Here is a 20600-nt window from a genome sequence, read left to right as displayed (position 1 = left end):
CCGGTTCTTTTTAGATCATCAAACTTAAGTAACACTGAGCCTGGTCAATATCAGACGGGTGACCAATTTGGGAATTACAGGCGTCGACATCTCTCAGCAAGAGTTGCAAAAACTTAACATTGTATCTCCCCTAAGGTGAATATACATGTGACTGGAACCGCTTGTGAATTTTCTACTTTCAGGAAACTTCCTCCTTTGATGGAAGCCGGTTAAACCAGCATAGGATTAGTGCCATTTTCAATTTTTTCAATTATTCATAGCTTTCATAGCTAAATATTAGTTTTTTTTTATACGGTGATCACCACTTATCAAGGACCGGTAGCCACTCAGGGATAAGGGTTATTGCAAGCACAGTACGTTAGTGTGGAGATTTGATGAAGTGTTTACTTAAGGGGGCGGTTCATTAGGAATTTGTTAACGTTGGACTTGAAGACATCCAAGTTTTAGTCAGGTGGAAAGCAGGCAGATGGATGTTCCACAGGCGTGCACTTCTAAGAAAGAAGCTTTGTTCATAGAATCCACGTTTTGATTTAGGCACAGATAAAGAGTGGGGAAAATTTTTCACAGTGGATTCAGCTAGACGGGTGTTTTTCGTGAAAGATTGGCGAGGGGGCACCAGAGATTGGAGTTCAGACGAGCACCTGCCATGGAAATAACGATAAAGCAAAGACAGACTCGCAACGTCTCTTCTGTGGGAGAGAGGTTGCAGGGTAGAGAAAAGGGCATCCCCCATTAAGCCACGAAGTCTATTTTGGCAGGATAGGCTGTTTTAGCAGCTCCTGCCCAGATATGGCAGCATATTCCATCCTTGGACGTACTTGGCTTTTATATAGATAGAGAATTGCATCAGAAGTGATATCTTCTGGAGCAATAGAAGGATCCCACCATCTTTCCAGCGACCTTGGCAACAGACGATGTACGTGTTCCATTTCAGATTATTAGTAAAGGTCAAACCCAGAAGCTTGTCAAAACACGGGGCCTCTCCCAGACGAGAGCCATCCATCCCAATTGATGCCAGATGGGGATCAGAGCGTTGATGATGTAAGTTATGACATTAAACACTTTGATAAACTTTTTATAGCATATAAGCTAGAATGTAAATTATTTCAAAAATCTAGAGTAATATGTTGTAATATGTAGTAATATGTTATATGAGTTAAAAGGTAAAATAATAAACGGTGGCTTAAAATAATTAAACTAAAGAAAGTGTCCCGATAACATAACAGGACATAAATGGATGTCACATTCAATGCTGCCAAGACTAAACAAGTTTCCTTCAATAATTACAAGACACCTTCTCTGCCACCAATAGCAATGGTCAGTGACTCCCTTTCTGAGAGTACATCTTTCAAACTGCTTTGCCTAACGTTCACAGGAAACATGAGTTGGAACAATTATATTGAAAACATTGTCAGGGCCACTGCGAAAAAGGTAGGCTCTCTCTACCATGCTAGAAAACTACTAACACCCGAAAATATCCTGTACATCTATAAGGCAACCATTCGCCCATGTATGGAGTATTGCTGTCACATTTGGGCTGGTGCATCTGCTACTAGTCTCTCGCTCCTAGAGAAAATTCAAAAGAGAGTCGCTAATCTGATAGGCCCTGAACTGGCATCAAATCTCAGCCTCTGTCCCATCGACGAAACGTTGCATCCCTCTGCCTGTTCTACAAGTATTTTAATGGTGAATACTCTGACGACCTGCAGACACTTATGCCCCCATGACGTAGACACCCTCGACAAACCCGACAGGCAGCTAAATCCCACCCCACACAGTAGAGGTCCCTAGATGTAAAAGATCTTTCTACTCCAGTAGTTTCTTCCCTAGAACGGCTAGACTCTGGAATTCCATTCCAGGTCTCTGCTTCCCTAACTGTACTGACATGTAGAAGTTCAAGTCTAACGTGAACCGACATCTTGCTGCCCAAATCCCAACATAGTGCCCAGCAGTTACTGCCTCTGATAGTAGCCCCCTACACCAAAGTGGCTTGTTTGGGGGGAAAATATAATAGGAAAAAAAAAGAAAAACATGAGTGGAATGAGTGGACTAAAGTGATTTTATACGCATTTGAGAGAAGTAGTTGGTTCGGAATAAACGTAATAACTTTTAAACGGGGATGAAACACAATTTAGGAAGAGGTCTATTTATGAAGTGTGTATCTTTCTATTAAAACTGTAGATGCAAGAGAAAATTACCTTTATTAATATAGCAAATAATGAGTTATGTTTATTTATTTGTAAGTATCTGAGTAAACTCCTACATCCAATTAACTTGTGATTACCAATTGTGAAACACATGAAATATGGGCAATATTTAATTTAATTAAATTTTAGGTAAATGAGGCAAAAAGGAGGGATGATGCCCTCCCTTCAAAATCAAATAACTATTACGTTTGTGAAATTTTAAACATCAATTAATACATATCCCCCAAATTTCAATTAAAGGATTTTAGGGGGGATAATATAGGTAAAATCTCCAAGTTCAAAAAATATATATTTGTTGCATTCAATTTGGTCCCTAATCATTCGACACCAATTTGGCAAGATTCTCTGAGGTCCAATTTTTCAAAATCAACTTCAGCTTAAGCTTTAAATTTTAGATTTTTTTTTAGATCATCAGAATTAGAATAAAGTTTATAGACATTAAGTTTAACATAAGTATAACTTGATATCATTCTTGATAATAGAACAAAATATTTGCAAAACGGTTATCTGCGGGGCATTGATTTTATCGGCAGATATTTTTTCCTACGACATAGCAGGGAGCAAAAGGGAAAGAATTAGAGTTGACTTCAGAGAGACAGAGAGAAAAGTAAGGGAACAGCTTGAAAAACGTAATGGGTAATAAAAACGAAAAAGAAAAAAAAAAGAAAAATAGAAAAACGGGAGGAATCACACAAAATAAACATTAACCTGACGCAAAATGGTTACTGATATATATATATGTATATATATATATATATATATATTAATATCTTTTAGATCTATATATATACAGTGATAAGTCTTTGGACAGCACAACATTTTTATTTTTCAGCAATTTGGTACAAATGATATCAAACAAAATAATAGAATAAAACTTTCACAATACTAAAATACATAGAAATGAGAGAAACTAAATTTATGTAAAGAAAATAGACAGTTAATAAACATTTCCGAAAATCGATAATGAAACTAGTATTTTGACAAGTTTCTTTTTCATTATTAAACATTACGTTTTCATTTTTTAACATTCCAAATCATTATAGACTGCACTAGTTCGATATTCAGTGAACTTCTAGTCATTCTCTGTGCATATCTCTCTCAGAAAATATTACAACATGGCCAAGTGAAAAGAATTGAACAGCCCATAAAGGACCGTATTATTTCAGCTTATAAAGATAATAAAAATAAACTGCATATGTATAGCACAAATTTTAAATATTCCTCTTAGTACTGGAGGGTACATTGTATGGAAGTAAAAATAGTCAGCTACGACAGAAAACATACTAAGGTTGGGAGCTGCTCGGAAAATTTCGGAAAAGTTGCAGGCGGGAAATCTTGCGACCTGTTCGAAATGAACATTTTGTGACTTAGAAAGAGCTGCGAAAAAACTCAGCAGTATGGGCACCAGCGTCTGCAAGATGACAATAAGAAACAGACTCCATAGAGAAAGTCCCAAACCTCGCAGAACCCGCAAGAAGAAAGTTCGCCTTAAATCAAGACTAGAGTATGCCAAAATGTATATTAATGAGGATACCACTTTTTTTAATAATGTCATACGGTTGGATGAAACCAAAAAATGTCTGGCGTGTAGACGGTTCTGCATATGATATGAAGAACATTATCCCTACTATGGAGCATAGAGGAGGAAAAATTATGATTTAGAACTGCTTTTCTTTACGCGGGATTGGAATACTAGAAATACTCGAAGGAGGAATGAATGGAGCCAAATACGGGGATTGTTTGATAATACCTTGCAATATTTTGTAAAGAAAATGGGATCGTTTGGTGATTAGCAGTTCCAACAAGACAAGGATCCAAACATCAGTGAAGGCAACTCAGAAATGGTTCGGAGATAAGGGAATTCATGTTTTGCAAGTATCCAGCCAATCACCGAACCTGAATCCCATTGAAAATTTGTGGCTAATTTTGAAGAGACAGTTTGGTACAAGTCGCACCTCAAACATTCACCAATCAAAGTTAATAGCCAAAACAGAATGGGGGAAACATCCGTTATACATTTGCATTACCAGGACCTTGTGAAAAACTATGGCAATCATTTAACAGCAGTAATTAGTGCTAAAGGAGGTCAAATCAAATATTAAACATTCATTTTGCATCTGTTAAAATACTTGTTTTACTATCTACTTAAAGAAATGTTTAATAATTGTTTATTTTCCTATTTTTTAAAGAAAATAAACAATTATTAAACATTTCTTTAAGTAGACTTTAAGTAGAAATGCAGAAGTTTAATGCAATGTGATCAGCCATCTTGTTGCTCAACTCCCTCTATAGTACCACTGCAAATTATGTCCCTGATAGTAGACTGTGTAGGGAGTTGAGCAACAAGATGACTGGTCACATTGCACTTAAAATTCTGCATGCCAGTACAGTTGGGAAAACAGGAATCCTGGAGGGAATTCTAAAGTTTAGCAGTTCTAGGGAAGAAACTATTAGAGTAGAAAGCTTTCTTACATCTAGAGATTTCTACTGTGAAGGGGTGGGACTTTGCTGCTTGTTTGGTTTTGTCAGGAGAAATTACATCGAGGGGGTACAAGGGCTTGTAGTTCGTCGGAGAATCTACTATTAAAATACGTCTAAAACAGGCAGAGGGATGCAACGTTTCGTCGGTGGGACAGTGGTTGAAGATTAGATGACAGTTCAGGACCTATCAGGTTGGCGACTCTCTTTGGTAACCTAGTCCAGGAGTAAAAGACTAGCAGCAGATACACGAGCTCAAATGTGACAACAAAACCTCATACATGAGTGAATGGTGGCCTTGTAGATGGACAGGATCCTTTTAGGCGTAACTTTATAGCACGGTAGAGAGAGCTCGCCTTCTTCACAGCAACCTTGGCAAAGTTTTATTCTATTATTTTGTTTGATGTCATTTGTACTAGATTGCTGAACAGTAAACATTTTTGTTTTGTCCAAAGACTTTTTTCACCTCACTGTATAAGATGAAAATAATGGAAATAGTATCCCAAAGAGACAGAGAGATAAAAATAGAACAAAACAAGTTACGTGTAAATCAACGTTTCGTCGTTACTGTAAAACTTCTTCTGGATGAATGAAATTAAGAAAATAAAATATCAGTAGAATATTTGAAAATATATTTTTGTTGTAATGAAAAGTATGACTTTGTTCTATATTCGATTTTTTAATTACCAACGATTTTTTAATTACCAACGATTTTATAATTACCAACAATTTATTAATTACCAACGATTTTTTAATTACCAACGATTTTTTAATTACCAACAATTTATTAATTACCAACGATTTTTAATTACCAACGATTTTTTAATTACCAACGATTTTTTCGTTCTGAAATAGAATAAAAATCATACTTTTTATTACAACAAAAGTACATTTTCTAATATTGTACTAATATTTTATTTTATTAATTTCATTCATCCAAAAGAAGTCTTACAATAAAGATGAAACGTTGATGAACACATAGCTTGTTATTTTCCCATTTTGATCTCTTTCTACCCCTCTCCCCTCTTTCGCTCTCCCAATACATATATATATATATATATATATATATATATGTGTGTGTGTGTGTGTGTGTGTGTGTGTGTGTGTCTGTGTATAGTAAAAGCGATACAATAGTCTTGAAAAAATTCATATCCTACGGGCAAAACACCACTAGAATTATATAAAACTCGTGTACAATAAAAGCGCGACTAATTAGTGAGATTTTACGAAATGAAAGATTGCTTGAAATGTCGATAACTTATATTTTTAATTTCGAAAGAATTTTTTGTCAATCCTTATCCTTGAAATATAAACACGGTAGATAAGCTAAAGTTGAATTGAACAAATTGTTCCCGAGTGAAAAAAAATATGTATGAAAAATATTAAAAAACAAAGCGAATGTAATACAAATATTAGATGCAACCATACTAAGTATGCTCTTTCTGAAAAATCGATGATTTTGTACATCACGGAAATGCATTTTCTCAAAATCGACAGAAACAATTGTATGCAAATAAACATGTTTGATAGATGTATGAGACATGTTGGTTTAATAAATAAAGTTTTAGACGTTGATAGATTACGAGCTCCATTCATTCATTAGTGAGCAACAACATAACTTTTTGTCTTGTTGAAATAAACTGTTTCTTTGTGTGTCTATTCTTTTCTCTCATGTCTGATGCTTCTTTGGTTTGTGGCTTCAATGTTGTTAGATAGAATTTTAAGTTATTTCAGTACTATTCTTATCTGTAAATATTAATAAGCATATATTTATCGTTGTAAAATATTTATCCTAGTGTCTATTCTTTCCTGTCATGTCTGTATATATATATATATATATATATATATATATATATATATATATATATATATATATATATGTGTGTGTGTGTGTGTGTGTGTGTGTGTGTGTGTGTCTGTTCGGTAAGATAAAGGTCATGTTGTTGCTCAATAATAAATGACTAGAGATCTTAATCTGTCACCGTGTAAAACTTTATTTATTAAGCCAACAAATCTCATTTCCTATAAAACTGGAGGTATCTTTGTCATTAATGTGCGGAAGTTCTCTGAAGATAAGCACTGAAATTTCATCAAAATGAACAGCGCAAAAGCAGCAGTCAGTGACATGGTTTTTCAGCTCCCTTCAAACTATGGGTATACCAAAGTTCAGACTCCTTTTGCCATTAGTCCACCCACGCAGAGTCTCGGTGCATGCCTTGCACATTATTTGTGGCGCCAAACTTTATTCTAGTCACCAACTTTAATACGAAAATAAGCATGGTAAGCACGCCTTATAAAACTTGTAACTGGTTTCCTATTATGAGCAATGGTTTAGTTTCCACATATGTAGCAGAACACGTCGACTTTATTTCTGCACAATCTTCTGAACGAAGCCATCTTATTCACCTGCAAAATAAAAATAGGTACACGGAAGATAAGAATTCACACAAAAAACAAAAATCATCAATGAACACATTGTCATGATAATAAACAAACAATGTTGCCAGAAATGCTTCTTCAAGTCACGAATAATCTTTTTTGGAAAATCGAAGTTGACATCTTCAGCGATTGAAGCGCAAAACTCTCTGAAACAGTGAAAATGAGAGAAGTTTTCTCCTTCCAGTTGTGCTTCAAACAATGACAGCTTTCTCCGAAATCCTTTGATGATTCTGTAGAGATCACAGACGAGGTTATCCTTTCCCTGAAGTTTCAAGTTCAGTTCATTCATGTGGGATGTGATGTCGACCAAAAAAGACAACTTTGACAGCCAGATAGGATCTGGCAGCTGTGGATCGGCTCTATCTTTTTCAGTGAGAAAAACATCTATTTCGTTTCGGAGCTTGTAAAAACGAAACAGGACTTTACCACAGCTGATCCATCTCACTGCTGTGTAATAAGGCAAGTCACAGAAATCAGAATCAATTTCCTCAAGAAAAGCCTGGAACTGACGGTGATTGAGTGCATTTCCCCGAATGAAGTTCACAGCAGAAACGACTGGTTTCAGTACACAAGAAATATCTAAGTCTTTCCCACAGAGTGCTTGCTAATGTATGATACAGTGTATGAACAGAGCGCCTGGAATTTGAAGATCTTCCAACTGAGTCCTGATCTGCTTCACCAGACCCTTCCTCCCTCCAGCCATGTTTTTACCTCCATCAACTGTAACACCTCGAAGCTGATTCCACTGAAGGTTATAGTCTTGCAAAGTTTTCTGCACTTCCATGAAAATGTCTTTTCCAGTTGTTGTTCCATGCATGCTGCAAACGGATACCAACTCTTCTGTTATCTGAAAGTCCGAATTGACACCACGAATGAACACGAGAAGTGGTGATGTACTCGAGAGATCAGTGGACTCATCCAGCGCCAGAGAATACCACAAGAAGTTCCTAGCTTTCTCACGTATCTGTAGCTCTATGTTCTCTCCAAGTTCTTCTGTTCTCCGCACAACTGAACTTGTCGAAAGGCTGATACTTCCAAACAAATCGGCTTTCTCAGGACACAAGTCATTTGCTGCTTCTATCATACACGCTTTGATGAAGTTGCCATCAGTAAACGGTTTTCCTTGGTCTGCCATCTTATGCACTATTTTGTAACTTGTACGAGTGACAGATTCGTTTTCAGCAAACTTTCTTGTGAAGAGGTTTCTTTGAGTTTCTAAACCACGTTTCATGGACTCATATTTCTCAGAGCGTAACTTTCCAGAAAACTTTGAATATGTTGATAGATGTTTTGTTTCATAGTGACGCCGAATATTGTACTCTTTCGAAACGGCAACACTTTCGCTACATATCACGCAACTAGCTTTCTGGTCCTTTGTTTCAACAAAGAAGTACTTTACTCCCCATTCTTCATTAAAAACGCGACACTCGGTGTCCACTTTTCTTTTCTTAGAAACCATAATGAAGGGTGAAGAAAACAGGATCTGAAAATGAAAAAGAAATTGAATTAATTTTGGCGCTTGAGTAGTTTGGCTCTTTGTCTACTAAGTGTCAGAGTACAGAGCGATCAAACACAGTACAAGGCCTGCCGACCAGTTTTACACCCCTTACGGCAGGGAGGTAAGAATGTAAAAATGAGTCAATTTTGACTGCTTTTATATTGCCTTCAAACAAATTGAAACATCTTAATTTTGTATAAATATAGACATATAGGTGAAAGTAATCCAATAAATCACCAAATAACAGTCAAATTATCAATTCAATCCCTCATTTTTTTAAAAAATTGAATATAAGTATTATGAATATAATTTTTTGATCCTTAAAAGGACTTTTGAATAACAGTAAATAGATAAAAATTAAGTAATTCTAATAATAAATTAAAACAAATCTTTGCCAGGGTTGATAAAAAATTTTAATATGCTGAAAACAAAATCAGAGTCAGGAGCAAAACGTTTCCCTTTTCAAAAATTTTCTGAACTTATATAATCACATTAAAATTTGCTAATTGATTAAAAGAAATATTAATATATCTGCCAAAAATAATTGAATACCAGTCCCATGGAATAGAATGCAGAACATGACATATTGAAATTGACCTGTGCACCTTGAAGAGATCTATAACAAGATTATTTTATTTGAAAAATCATAGAATTTATTTTTTTAAGCATCTTATCAATGAAATTAATAAATAATCATGCCTGAACATTTTTTTAATTAACAAAATATGGGGAAATAATAATTTTTACTGTGATCATTAAATTTTAAAACTTCAAGAAAATTTTTGTATTATTATCTCAGATTCAAAAAAGGATGCACAATCATAATATAGTCTATTTTGCTTTAGTCGATTTTCAGTAACAGAGAAGGTACAAAATTTACTTTAAGTAAATTTATATTTTGTGTCTTTAATAAACATTTATCAAAAATATGCTTTAAAAAAAACACCATTAAATTCCTTAATATTAATAGCTCCAAATAAATTATTTATAAGTTTTGGCGAAAAGTACCCTAACCATAAATTTTTTGAGACAACGAAAAACAGCTATATAGAATTAATTAACTCAATTACAATCCGACAAAGATTTAATTTTTATTTTATTATTAGAATTACAATTAGCTATGACGCAAGATCCTTTCGTCAGGCGAGACCCAACAGAAAAACTCTGAGCGAGAATTAAAAAAAATATAAGTATAAGATATTTGTACTATTATTAATTCTATAATATTATATCTATTTATCCAAAAATTTTTAATTTGATGATCATTTGGTGATTTACTTGGTTATTTTCACCTAGAAACTTTAATCATACAAAATTAAGATGTTTCAACTTGTTTGAAGACAATATAAAAGCAGTCAAAATTGATTCATTTTTAAAATCCTTACCTCCCTGCCGTGAGGGGGGTAAAACTGGTCGGCAGGCCTTGTACTGTGTTTGATCGCTCTGTACTCTGACACTTAGTAGACAAAGAGCCAAACTACTCAATCGAGAAAATTAATAAATATCAATTGTTTTACATTTACCATACCGAGATGGTAGTGGTTCAGTGGAAAAAGGTCGAAAGTGGTTGTGAATAGTATTTCTAAATTTTTTACACTTAGTTCTTTCATAAGTGAAATAAAAAGTTTTTCAGTTTGATGTTGGCATGTCTTTTCTAAGAAATTTAGTTAAGAATGATATTTCTATTATTTTTAAAAAAATTGTCAAATATCCTATTTTTTTGATTGAACTTTGCACACCTTTGAGATAAATGAATAAGTCGATGAAAAATTGCAAGAATCTTTTTTTTAAACATCATTGGCAAATCTATTTTTTTAAGATAAACAACCTTCTCAAAAAGGTCTTAAAGCGATGGAAACCATGGTGACGTCAGAGCGTAGGCGAAGCTACCACGAGCCGAGGAAGCGACGTCAGTTCAACGTCGACGGGCCTGGTGAACTGACGTCGCAGGCCGGATTCAGCCCGCGGGCCGTAGTTTGGTGACCCCTGCTTTAAAAGAACGATTCGCAACAAAATTCTGTTTTGAACTTGGAGAAATGTCACAGAAACGCATGGAATGCTTCAGCCCTTTATTGGATCATCTTGTATGAATCGAGCATCAGTTTTTGAGTGGCATACGAGATTCAAGAAAGGCAGAGATGATGAGAGGTGTGGGAGAAGTAAAGAAGTAAAGAAGTTAGAACACCAGAGTTGATTGGCCAGATAAAGAAATTAATGTCTAAGAACCGACTTTGTCTACAGAAACAATAAATGTTTGTCTATAGAAACAATAAACGTTTTTATGTCAGTGTAAGAACTGTACACAATTATTGGCGAGGAAGTGAAGATGAAGACGATTTGCGCAATCTGTCCCAAGGGTTCTCAAAGAAGATTAGAAAGAAAGACTTGTTCTGACAATGTCGAACTGATCAATTCAGATCCCACAGTTTTTGATGCTCTGGTGACCGGCGATGAAGCTTGATCTTCTGCTATAACACAGAAACCAAGAAACAGTGGAAGCCTGCTAGCTATCCCACACCCAAGAAAGCCAGACAGAGCAAATCCACCCAGAAACTTATGATGAACCATCGTTTGAGAGCTACATACACTGGGTTCCCACTGGACATACAGTTAACAAGATATACTATCTTGATGGGTTTAAGGTAGTTTAGGGAGAGATTACAATGAAAGAGTCTATCATTCTCCAAATCGGGAAAGTGACATTTCCAATGGGATAATGCACCAGTCCACAACTCCATACTTGTCACAGACTATTTGACCAAGCTGGGAATCAAGAAAGTTCCTCACCCTCCCTCTAGTACACACCTTGCTCCATGTGACTTTTGGTTATTCCCGAAGCTAAAAGAAAACCTTAGATACTGTCACTATGAAACAATTGAAGAGATGAAAAAAATGTGACGATGCTGCTCACATAAGAGAATTTGCATGGAACATTCCAGAAGTTGTTGGAACGATACAGCAAGTGCATTGCAGCCGAAGGAAATTACTTAGAAAAGGTCTAGAGTTTCATGTGTGTACTATCAATAGAAGTGTCCACACGAAAGAGTCTGGCATCTCGTATATTAGGTTAAGTATGTGTGAACATGTTTATATAATGTAATGCACAGTGTCCACTCTTAAACTAATTAACCAAACATTATGAAGTTTGAAATTTAATTTCTTAGCGTAAATTTTAGGTTTTCTTTAGTTTAGGTTAGTATTATGCAAAAGGGATATAAAAGATATAATCAGTGGAATTAGGATATTTTCATAATTTGTGAAATATTAGCCATAGATATTAGATATCAATAAATATGAATTCTCTCTATTCGCTTGAGTAATTTAAAAAAAATTAGGAGGGCACAATATAAGCTCATATTTGTAAATTCAAATATACCAGATTTCATATGGGATGTTATGCACATTTTTTAAGCACTAATTAAAGAATAGTGTAGAAGAAAATGTATGAATGTTTTTTAAGAAATGTGTATTAAAAGTGGAGAATAAATTTTAAAAAAATGAAGGCGGTTGGTAAATCGCCGTTGTAAAATGCTCGTATGGTTGCCAACGGGTTAAAGTAGATTTATTTGTAAGAAAATTGCGTTAAAATAACTTAAACGTAATACGAAAATGAACGATGTAAAAAGAAGCAGAAAGTTTAAAAATTATTTAATTGGATAATTTAAACGCGAAAAACAAAACAAAACAAAAACAATTGCGACGCTGAAAACGTACACAGTAAAACAATACGTTTTATTGTCGCGTTGATTATTTGTTTATGTAGCCATGCGTAACCGGAAGTCGTAAACCGGATGTTGCGTTACAGCACCCGTTACAAGGTCATTTGAGTATTATATATATATATATATATATATGATTAGTAAAAAGATAATTGCTGTATAATGCATACGCGTTGACAAACACTCCGCTATTAGTTAGAAACATTATTTCTGAATCTACGCAAATTATAGCATCATTTTACTTTAATCTTATTAATCTTTTAATATTATTAAATTATGATTATTTAGTGCAAATTTGTGTATTTATAAAACGTTCATTTGTTCATAATGATCCAGCTTAAAATATAATATAAATAACATGATACACGTCGAGTTATTTACCTTAAGAATTATTAGTCAGCATACCAATTATAACTGCATTTAAATATCACCAATAAAATATTTGTGTTGTTTTAATTGTTTTGTTTTACTAAATAAAAAACGAGGATTTCTTCGATAAACAACAAATAACAGTTGATTAACAAAATGTTCCTTTTTAAACATAATATGGAAATGTCAAAAAATTTCATCAGATTTATCTGCTGGCGTTGCATGCCAAAAGTTGTTTCAAGGGGTTTCCATGAATGGTGTCGATAGAGAGGGACTCAAAAAATAAAGTCAATTTACAATAGCCACCGGTGTGGCACGTCATTAACAGACCAAAGCTGCTGAGGAAGTATCGTGTTGCGGACTCTATCGTTGATTTACGAATTGTTTAATCTGACAAAAAATAATAATTTAAAAGTAACTTGAAAAACAATTATTGCTTTAAAAAAATAATATATAATAATAATTTATATTATTTGCGCAAAAACTACTATCCTCATCTTGAATGTTATTCTTATAACGTTTTGGTCTCTGTAACTGCCAACCTTCTCCATGTGCGTCTTGTCGAACTCGGGAATCCATAAGGAATTTTGAAAGGAATGCTTTATTTAATCTATGGAGCAAGCCATGGCTAGTTAGAATTCTTAAGTAGCATTAACACTAGAATTCGTCCTCGAAGATCTGTGGCGCAACGGATGTAAGTGCTGTGTTTCATGTCTAATTTACAATCATTTCGGAGATTGATAGCTCAATCCTCCGTACGGCCGATGCTAAGCATACATTTACAGATCACTTAAGACTTCTACTTGGTAATGGCAAACTGAACGAGAATAAGCTACTCTCGTTGCTTAAATAAAGCTTCAATTCGAAATTCTGTTTAGATTTATGAGTTCGACCCAACTATACTCGAGTTTAACAGAACATGAAAACGATAGTAGGTTAAATCGGATGAGAACATCCAAATAACACAGGATTGTATTTTATGGCGTTGTATTTGATTTTGGAACAATTCATTTTTAAATAATAAAATCTGAATTTCTGAGCACAACGACATCATATAATAATTATATACGTATTTACATTTAAAATTTTCTGAAATGATAAAGTTCATACAAAGAAGGCTACTCTCACGTATATTTCGTTGGAAGATCATTGCTAAAATAAGGTTTTTCTACTAAATTCATACGTGTGATCGAGTAGTTTTTACATTGAATTCAGAATTATATAAAATCATTTTGCGCAATATTCTTAAATGTACGTTTTTTATATCCAATACAAAAACGAAATATTTAAAGAAAAGATATTTTTATTAGATTTCGACTGAGATATGTTCTTCAAAATCTGTGACGAAGAAAATTTTTTACTGAAAATCTGAAAACCAGATTATGACAGATATAGAGAGGAGACGCAGAGTCTGGCTGGCAAAGTGATGAATCTTGATAATTTCAAATTCCAATTATAATTTGCACTTATTGACTTAAAGAATGTTTGTTTTGCAAATATGTAGGGGAAGGACGGTATGAGAAAAGCAGGCTTAACTAATAAATCCGGCAATTTGTTCGAACCTCTTGGGGATCGGATATATTATTCTATATTGTTGAAGTAAAAGCTAAGCTAATGCTATTAAATTAGCTTGGAAGCTTACAAATATATTATTTGTAATATATATATATATATATACATATATATATATATATATATATATGTGTGTGTGTGTGTGTGTGTGTGTGCGTTTGTGTACGTGCTTGTATATATATTTATGCATATATATGTGTATATATACATACATATATATAAAGATATGTATATGTATATATATATATATATATAGAGAGAGAGAGAGAGACACACACACACACACATACATTACTACTAAAATAACAGGCATAAGCCATAAATACGTGGCATCCTCCGAAATACTATTCTTAAAAATAGTTGCCTGCGTTATATACCCTATTGTCGTGAATATAATTCCGTAATGACTTCAGTAGTTAGTGATTTTGACCAAGATACATATTGCTGACGCTCTCGCGAGTGCACTGACTATTTTAAAAATGTATTACTTACTCAAAGTTTGATATGAAGCAATTCTTTAAATTGTGATTTTTATGTTTTTCGTAGCAGGTTCTAGTTTGGGCCGACGAATCTCCTGAGTGGTATTGTTTAAAAATCATATGTAAATGTTTTTGTGTAGCACTGAACATATATTCCAAAATTAATAATTATCGGTTCATAATATAAAGGAAACATTATATATATATGCACCTTTTATATGTTAATATTTACAAAACTTAAGGTGTTCTTATGACTTATATGCATATGTATACATATATCTATCTATATTTTATAGAGTCTGTGTATTCTATGTATATATTAGATTATATATATGTATATATTATATTATATATGTGTATATATTATATATATGTATATTATATTATATTTCTCTTGGCTTGACTTCGTGAACGAAGATCCTATGAAGGGGACTGTCCACGTCGACTGCAGACACTCATATGATTGACGATACCGATCCGGGACAAGCAGGTTTGGCCGCAGCGACTGCAGTCAAAAGTCACATCAGGTACGTTTGCTGAGGCTTCCCGGATCTTCCTCCTGCAACGTTTCTCCTTTAGATTCTCTGTGCGGGAGACCTCAAAGGGGGTAACAGCTTGGTGAACAGTGCGTCGCCAGGTGTCACGGTTAGCAGAGTACACCACTGATTGTGGTCAATGTAGCAGTCACCGAAGAATTTCTTAAGAGAGTCTTTATATCGTTTCTTCAGTGCCCCTCTGTCACGGCGGCCAGTAGAGAGTTCGTCATATAGCGCTATCTTGGGCAGGCGATGATGCGCCATTCTGGAGACTTGCGACTTCAGCAGCATCGCCTCGGTGCTGGTAATCACCACCTGCTCGATAACCTCAATATTAGTGACACAATCTATCCAGTTAACGTTGATGATGGTGCGGAGACAGCGCTAATGGAAACGCCCGAAAAGTCGTAGTTGGTGACGGTAAGTTGTCCACAACTCAGAGCCTTACAGGAGGGTGAAGTTCTACGGCTCTGCACACACTGGTTTTTATGCGCTTCTTCAAGTGTTTGTTTTTCAAGACTCTGCTGTACAGTCAGCCAAAAGCGGTTTTTGCCTTGGCCAGTCTATTGTTGATTCCTCTGTTGAGTTTGGCATCTGATGTGATGGTACACTCCAGGTAGGATAACTAGTGAACGGTATTCAGCTTAGTTCTACCAATGGTGATGTGGGGGGTACACTACCGGAGAAGCGGGCTGGTGGAAAACTTTTCAAGCTAACCTTGAGTTCGAAAAGCTGAATAGCATCTGCGAAGCAGGATGTGAGACGCTGCAATGCTATTTCGGTGTGGGCAACGAGAGCAGCGTCGTCGGAAAAGAGGAGGTCACGGATCAGTTGCTCGAGAGGCTTTGTGTTGGCTTGCAGCCTTCTGAGGTTGAATAGACTGCCGTCGAGGTGTTAGCGAATGTAGACAGCGTCGTCATCGTCAAGATCTCCGGTCGCCTGCTGAACAAAGTCGGTGCCAGGGCGCATCCCTGTTTCACCCCATTGACAATGAGAAAGGGTTCTGAGAGGTTGTTATTCAGTCTGACCTGGCTTTTCTGGTTCTCATGCAGCTAAAGGATCGTGCTGAGGAGCTTTAGGGGGCAACCGAGGCGCTCCAAGATCAGCCAAGCCCCCTCCTACTCACTGTCAAATACTTTTGTCAGGTCCGCAAACGTCACATAGAGTCCGCTTTTTTGTTCTCGGCACTTTTCTTGCAGTTGACCGAAGACCATGTCAGTTGTATCCCTATTTGCTCCGAAGCACATTGTGTTTCTGGGATATGGTCTTCTGTGATGGAAGGTATCAGTCTGTTCAGGAGATCTAGGGCAATGATTTTACCTGCGATAGAGAGCAAGGTAATCTCCCGGTAGTTAAAACAGACTGATTTCCCCCTTTTTCTTGTACAAGGCAACAATGACTGCGTCATGGGGGTCCAGGGGGTCTTCTTCTTTCTCTTAACAACAGACAAGGAGCTCATGGAGCCTGCTGTGTAAGGTTGGGCCTCAATATTTCCAGATCTCTGGTAGGATCTCTGGTAGGATTCCGTCGATTCCTGTCGCCTTGCCACTCCTTAACTGTTTTGTGGCTTCAGTGAGTTCTTCCATGGAGGGAGGTTCATCCAGTTCCACTTTAGCTGATAGCTGAGCGATGTAGAGTATTCCTTAATGACCCGGTCAGCTCTGAAGAGGGACTGGACGTGTTCAGACACATCGTTCGCACTATGCAGAGAACTCTAGACGTTGTGTGTGGGGTCATAAAAGCCTCTGTAGTCAGCTGCCGCTTACTGCTGAGTTCTTACTTAGTTGAACCACCACTTGTTCTCTATCACTCTAAGCTTGCAATGGAGGATGCTGCAGATGTGACGGAAGGCCGCTTCCCTCAGCAGAGAGGACGGCTGCCAGGTGGGCCCAGTGGGCCGATCTCTTCCTCGCCAACAATTTCCGTACGTTGTTTTCATCAAACCAGTCCCAGTTCCTCCATAGGGGAAAATTCTAGAACCTCCTCAGATGTCCGCAGTATGGCTGTTTTCAATTGATCCCAGTTACTCAGGTAAGGAAACATTCCAGAGTAACTTGGGTGACTTAGGTGAAGGAACTTCTTCCGGGCCGCCGTCGTTTTTTCAGCTTTTTGGACTGCGAGCTTGCCTGGAAAACACTTTTTATTTCAGCTGATTGTAGCTTGCTAAGTTCTTATTACTTACTTAACATATGTATGTATGCATGTATGTATCTATATATATATGTATATATCATATTATAGATATTTATATATTATATATATGTATATTATATTATATATGTGTATATTATATTTATGTATATTATATATATGTATATATTAACATTTTCAAAATGTGAGAGATTATATAATTATTTTCAAATCATGCAACGTCGCAGCACGCACAAGCCATGAAAGCCAACAAGCCGGAAGCCGAAGACTCGAGTTTCCCCGTCATTTGTGCTTATCAGTTGAAAACATCCGAACTTGGAATACGAAAACTGAATCCCTTGCATGCGATGCGAGTAATCAGCCACTTGAGCAACCTTCATGCCATACACAAAAAAAGTTCATTAACTAACACAGGGCAAAATCCGATTATGGAATGTATCTCATAGTGAGTGTAAAAATCCTACTTTTGAGACATCGGCTGTGATTCACAGTGGTTGGATGCCCCCCTCCGGGTTTGAGACGAAGTATATACAAACTCATGATAATCCGGTAATTGGCTTAATATATAAAATTATTGTTGTGGTGTTTAGACGATAAAGCTTACAAAAATAATGCACCCAGGTTGTTGAAAATACCTATCCCTAAAATTGATAATACACATAAAAACTTAATGAATGAAATACAAATAACTTCATACATATTCACCATTTAAATGTTACAAAAATGTGGCCATGTTACTATATTTTTAGTATATGAATTTCAACATTTATAAAATTTAAAACGACATCTACAAATATAAAAAAAGCCCCAGGTTTTTCATTCAAAAATAATTTTAATATTATTAGTTGTTTACCATGAAAATTTATTTACAAAGAAAACATCTTATTTCATGATTCCCCAGCATTGTTGATAAGACCCCACCGCCCTTAAAGATAAATAATAAGAAAAATCGTTCTGATTGATAAATTTATATTGGTTACCTGATTATTCTATTGCTAGTCCATTTTATTAAAAATGTTACATGTGTTGCTCGTCTCTGTTCAAATAAAATGTTTTGGTATTTAAAAATCTACTGCATTTATTAGAATATGGACGAATCTGTTGTATCACTTATCTTCTTTTATTGGGTATTTATATTTTACCCGATGCATCAGCCTTTCTTATTAGTTCATTTTCCATCATTTTAATCGACACAACATATACTTGATAGAGTACAGAATAGAAAAAGAGACCGAAAGAAAGTCCCAAACTCTGTCACCTAAGCGAATTAGATTTATTACGAAAAAGTTTGCATCTCGCTCCAAATCAATTTTACCTCCTTCGTAAAACTTTCTATTAAACAGCCAGTCGCCAACGAAAACGTCCCGTTCTTATTTAGTCGTTAAGAGGTAAATAGAAATTTCGAACTTAAAGAAAACAGTAATATTGTACAATAATCAAAATCCTATATAACAGGGAACGACGAAGGAACGGGTAAAAGCGAGGTTATATTTGGCTAAATATCGCCATACCAACAACATGGCGTCGATTTATTCAAATTTATTCCATTCCATAAACGCCACGCTTTGTACAGAGAGCAATCACAGCATAACTGTCTCCAAATGAATCATCCATCGCCATTGATAACTATTTATCAACACTTGCCTCGTCATCATAAAATGCTCTCTTCAAAGTTATATTTTCACAAATGCTAAAAAAATGATTTTTGTCCAAAATTATATCGGAAAAGACGCCATGTTTGAAAAAATGTCTGTCAAGTTTGTCTTAATCCTATCATGAAGGTTATGCTTTACACAACTTTTTTTATGTCTTGTCTATGTTTTTGATTTGGTGCCGTTGCTTGGTTTGGCAGCAGCATAAGAACCCATTCTGGGTAATTTTTTTTTTTTTCATAAAAATCAATCCGAACAAGACGTGGAGCACTTGTTTTAAAAAACAACAACACTTATTCAAGGTTGAAAACAAAACAAATATAAGTGTTAGATAGATAGGTTATAATCCAGAAGCAGTAATTCTTCCCCCCTTGCCAGAAAAATCGCTTATGCAATAAAAGGACCAAAATACAAAATAAGACAACCGAGAGTACAATACCGAAATCAATCATTTTGGTAAACATTGTTATGCTTGTAGTTTTGAAACGAAGCCACAGAGACGTGTGCAGCAGCGATGGTAGCTTACGTATGCAAATGACGGAGCCATGCGGGAGTTGGCGTTACACGGAAGAAAGAGGAGAGGAAAAAACATGGACAGATTTGGAACCACGTGGGCGGAGACAGGGAAGCGAAGTACAGGCCGGCGAGAGAGATTTTCAAAAACCCGACTAGACTTCAGCAAACGTGTCGACGCAGGACAGTGGGAGAAAAAGCACGTGTTCGACACGGCAGAATTTTGCTAACAACATGGCTAACGAAAAGACCTGTAAAAATAAGATGCAGTTCGGAAAGTACCATGAATAAATGCCTTTTATTTAATACCCAAAAACAAAACGAATTTTTTTCCTTTGTTCCTGTGCGAGACTTTCGTGTTGGGTCCGAGTGTTAAACATGTTACAATTTTTAATACCTTCAAATATTTATTCATGAAGTTTGGTTTGCAGTGATTATATTAGACTAATAGATAAGACTCTGACAGGTATGAACACGCCACGAGGTACTGCTAATAGAACCCTTTTCTACACGGACAGGGTCAAACCGATTTAGAAATCTAGTGAGCGTTGGCCTTATATTATCCCTAGATTTTGCGAGTCTATACTTGTTCTATCATTACTTTTGTGGCAGATGCCCGACTGAGCTTCTATTTTTGGTCCCCCTTGCTATAAAACATTTGCAACGAACACTCTACTTGCTAAAATAATTTTCAACAATTTCCTTGACTCTTTACCTGTGCCTAAAACTAAACGAAAATTCCATGAGTAAATACTTATTCTTAAGACTCTTGCCTGTGAGGATGCTTCCCAGTTTATTCTAACATGGTCATTTTCAAGTCTAATGTAAAAAAATTCCTGTTAAGCCATCCACTTAAATAATTACACTATAATCAATTTCCACCATTGAGTGACATTTGAACCTTGATAAGAAGCAACCCATATAGTAAAAAGAGTCAGAGTTGATCTGGGAGTAATGAGGACCACAATATGATATGCAGTTTTATAT

At 35.6% G+C, this 20600-nt stretch overlaps 1 protein-coding gene across 1 annotated transcript; it reads right to left on the bottom strand.

Moving 5' to 3' along the window:
* Positions 1 to 7728: 7728 nt before the first annotated feature.
* LOC145296295 (general transcription factor II-I repeat domain-containing protein 2-like) lies at positions 7729 to 16544 on the bottom strand. Its single transcript, XM_080142493.1, has 2 exons — positions 16434 to 16544; positions 7729 to 8607 (listed from the first exon to the last, which is right to left on the bottom strand). The coding sequence occupies exons 1-2, from the start codon at positions 16542 to 16544 to the stop codon at positions 7729 to 7731; spliced, it is 990 nt and encodes a 329-aa protein (XP_079998619.1).
* Between the last annotated feature and the right edge of the window lie 4056 nt (positions 16545 to 20600).

Source organism: Euprymna scolopes, chromosome 16 (assembly GCF_053919585.1).
Source record: "Euprymna scolopes isolate OS-2025 chromosome 16, ASM5391958v1, whole genome shotgun sequence".
NCBI classification, from domain to species: domain Eukaryota; kingdom Metazoa; phylum Mollusca; class Cephalopoda; order Sepiida; family Sepiolidae; genus Euprymna; species Euprymna scolopes.
The sequence above is the reverse complement of the archived record's forward strand: the minus strand, read 5'-3'. Positions and strand labels throughout refer to the sequence as shown.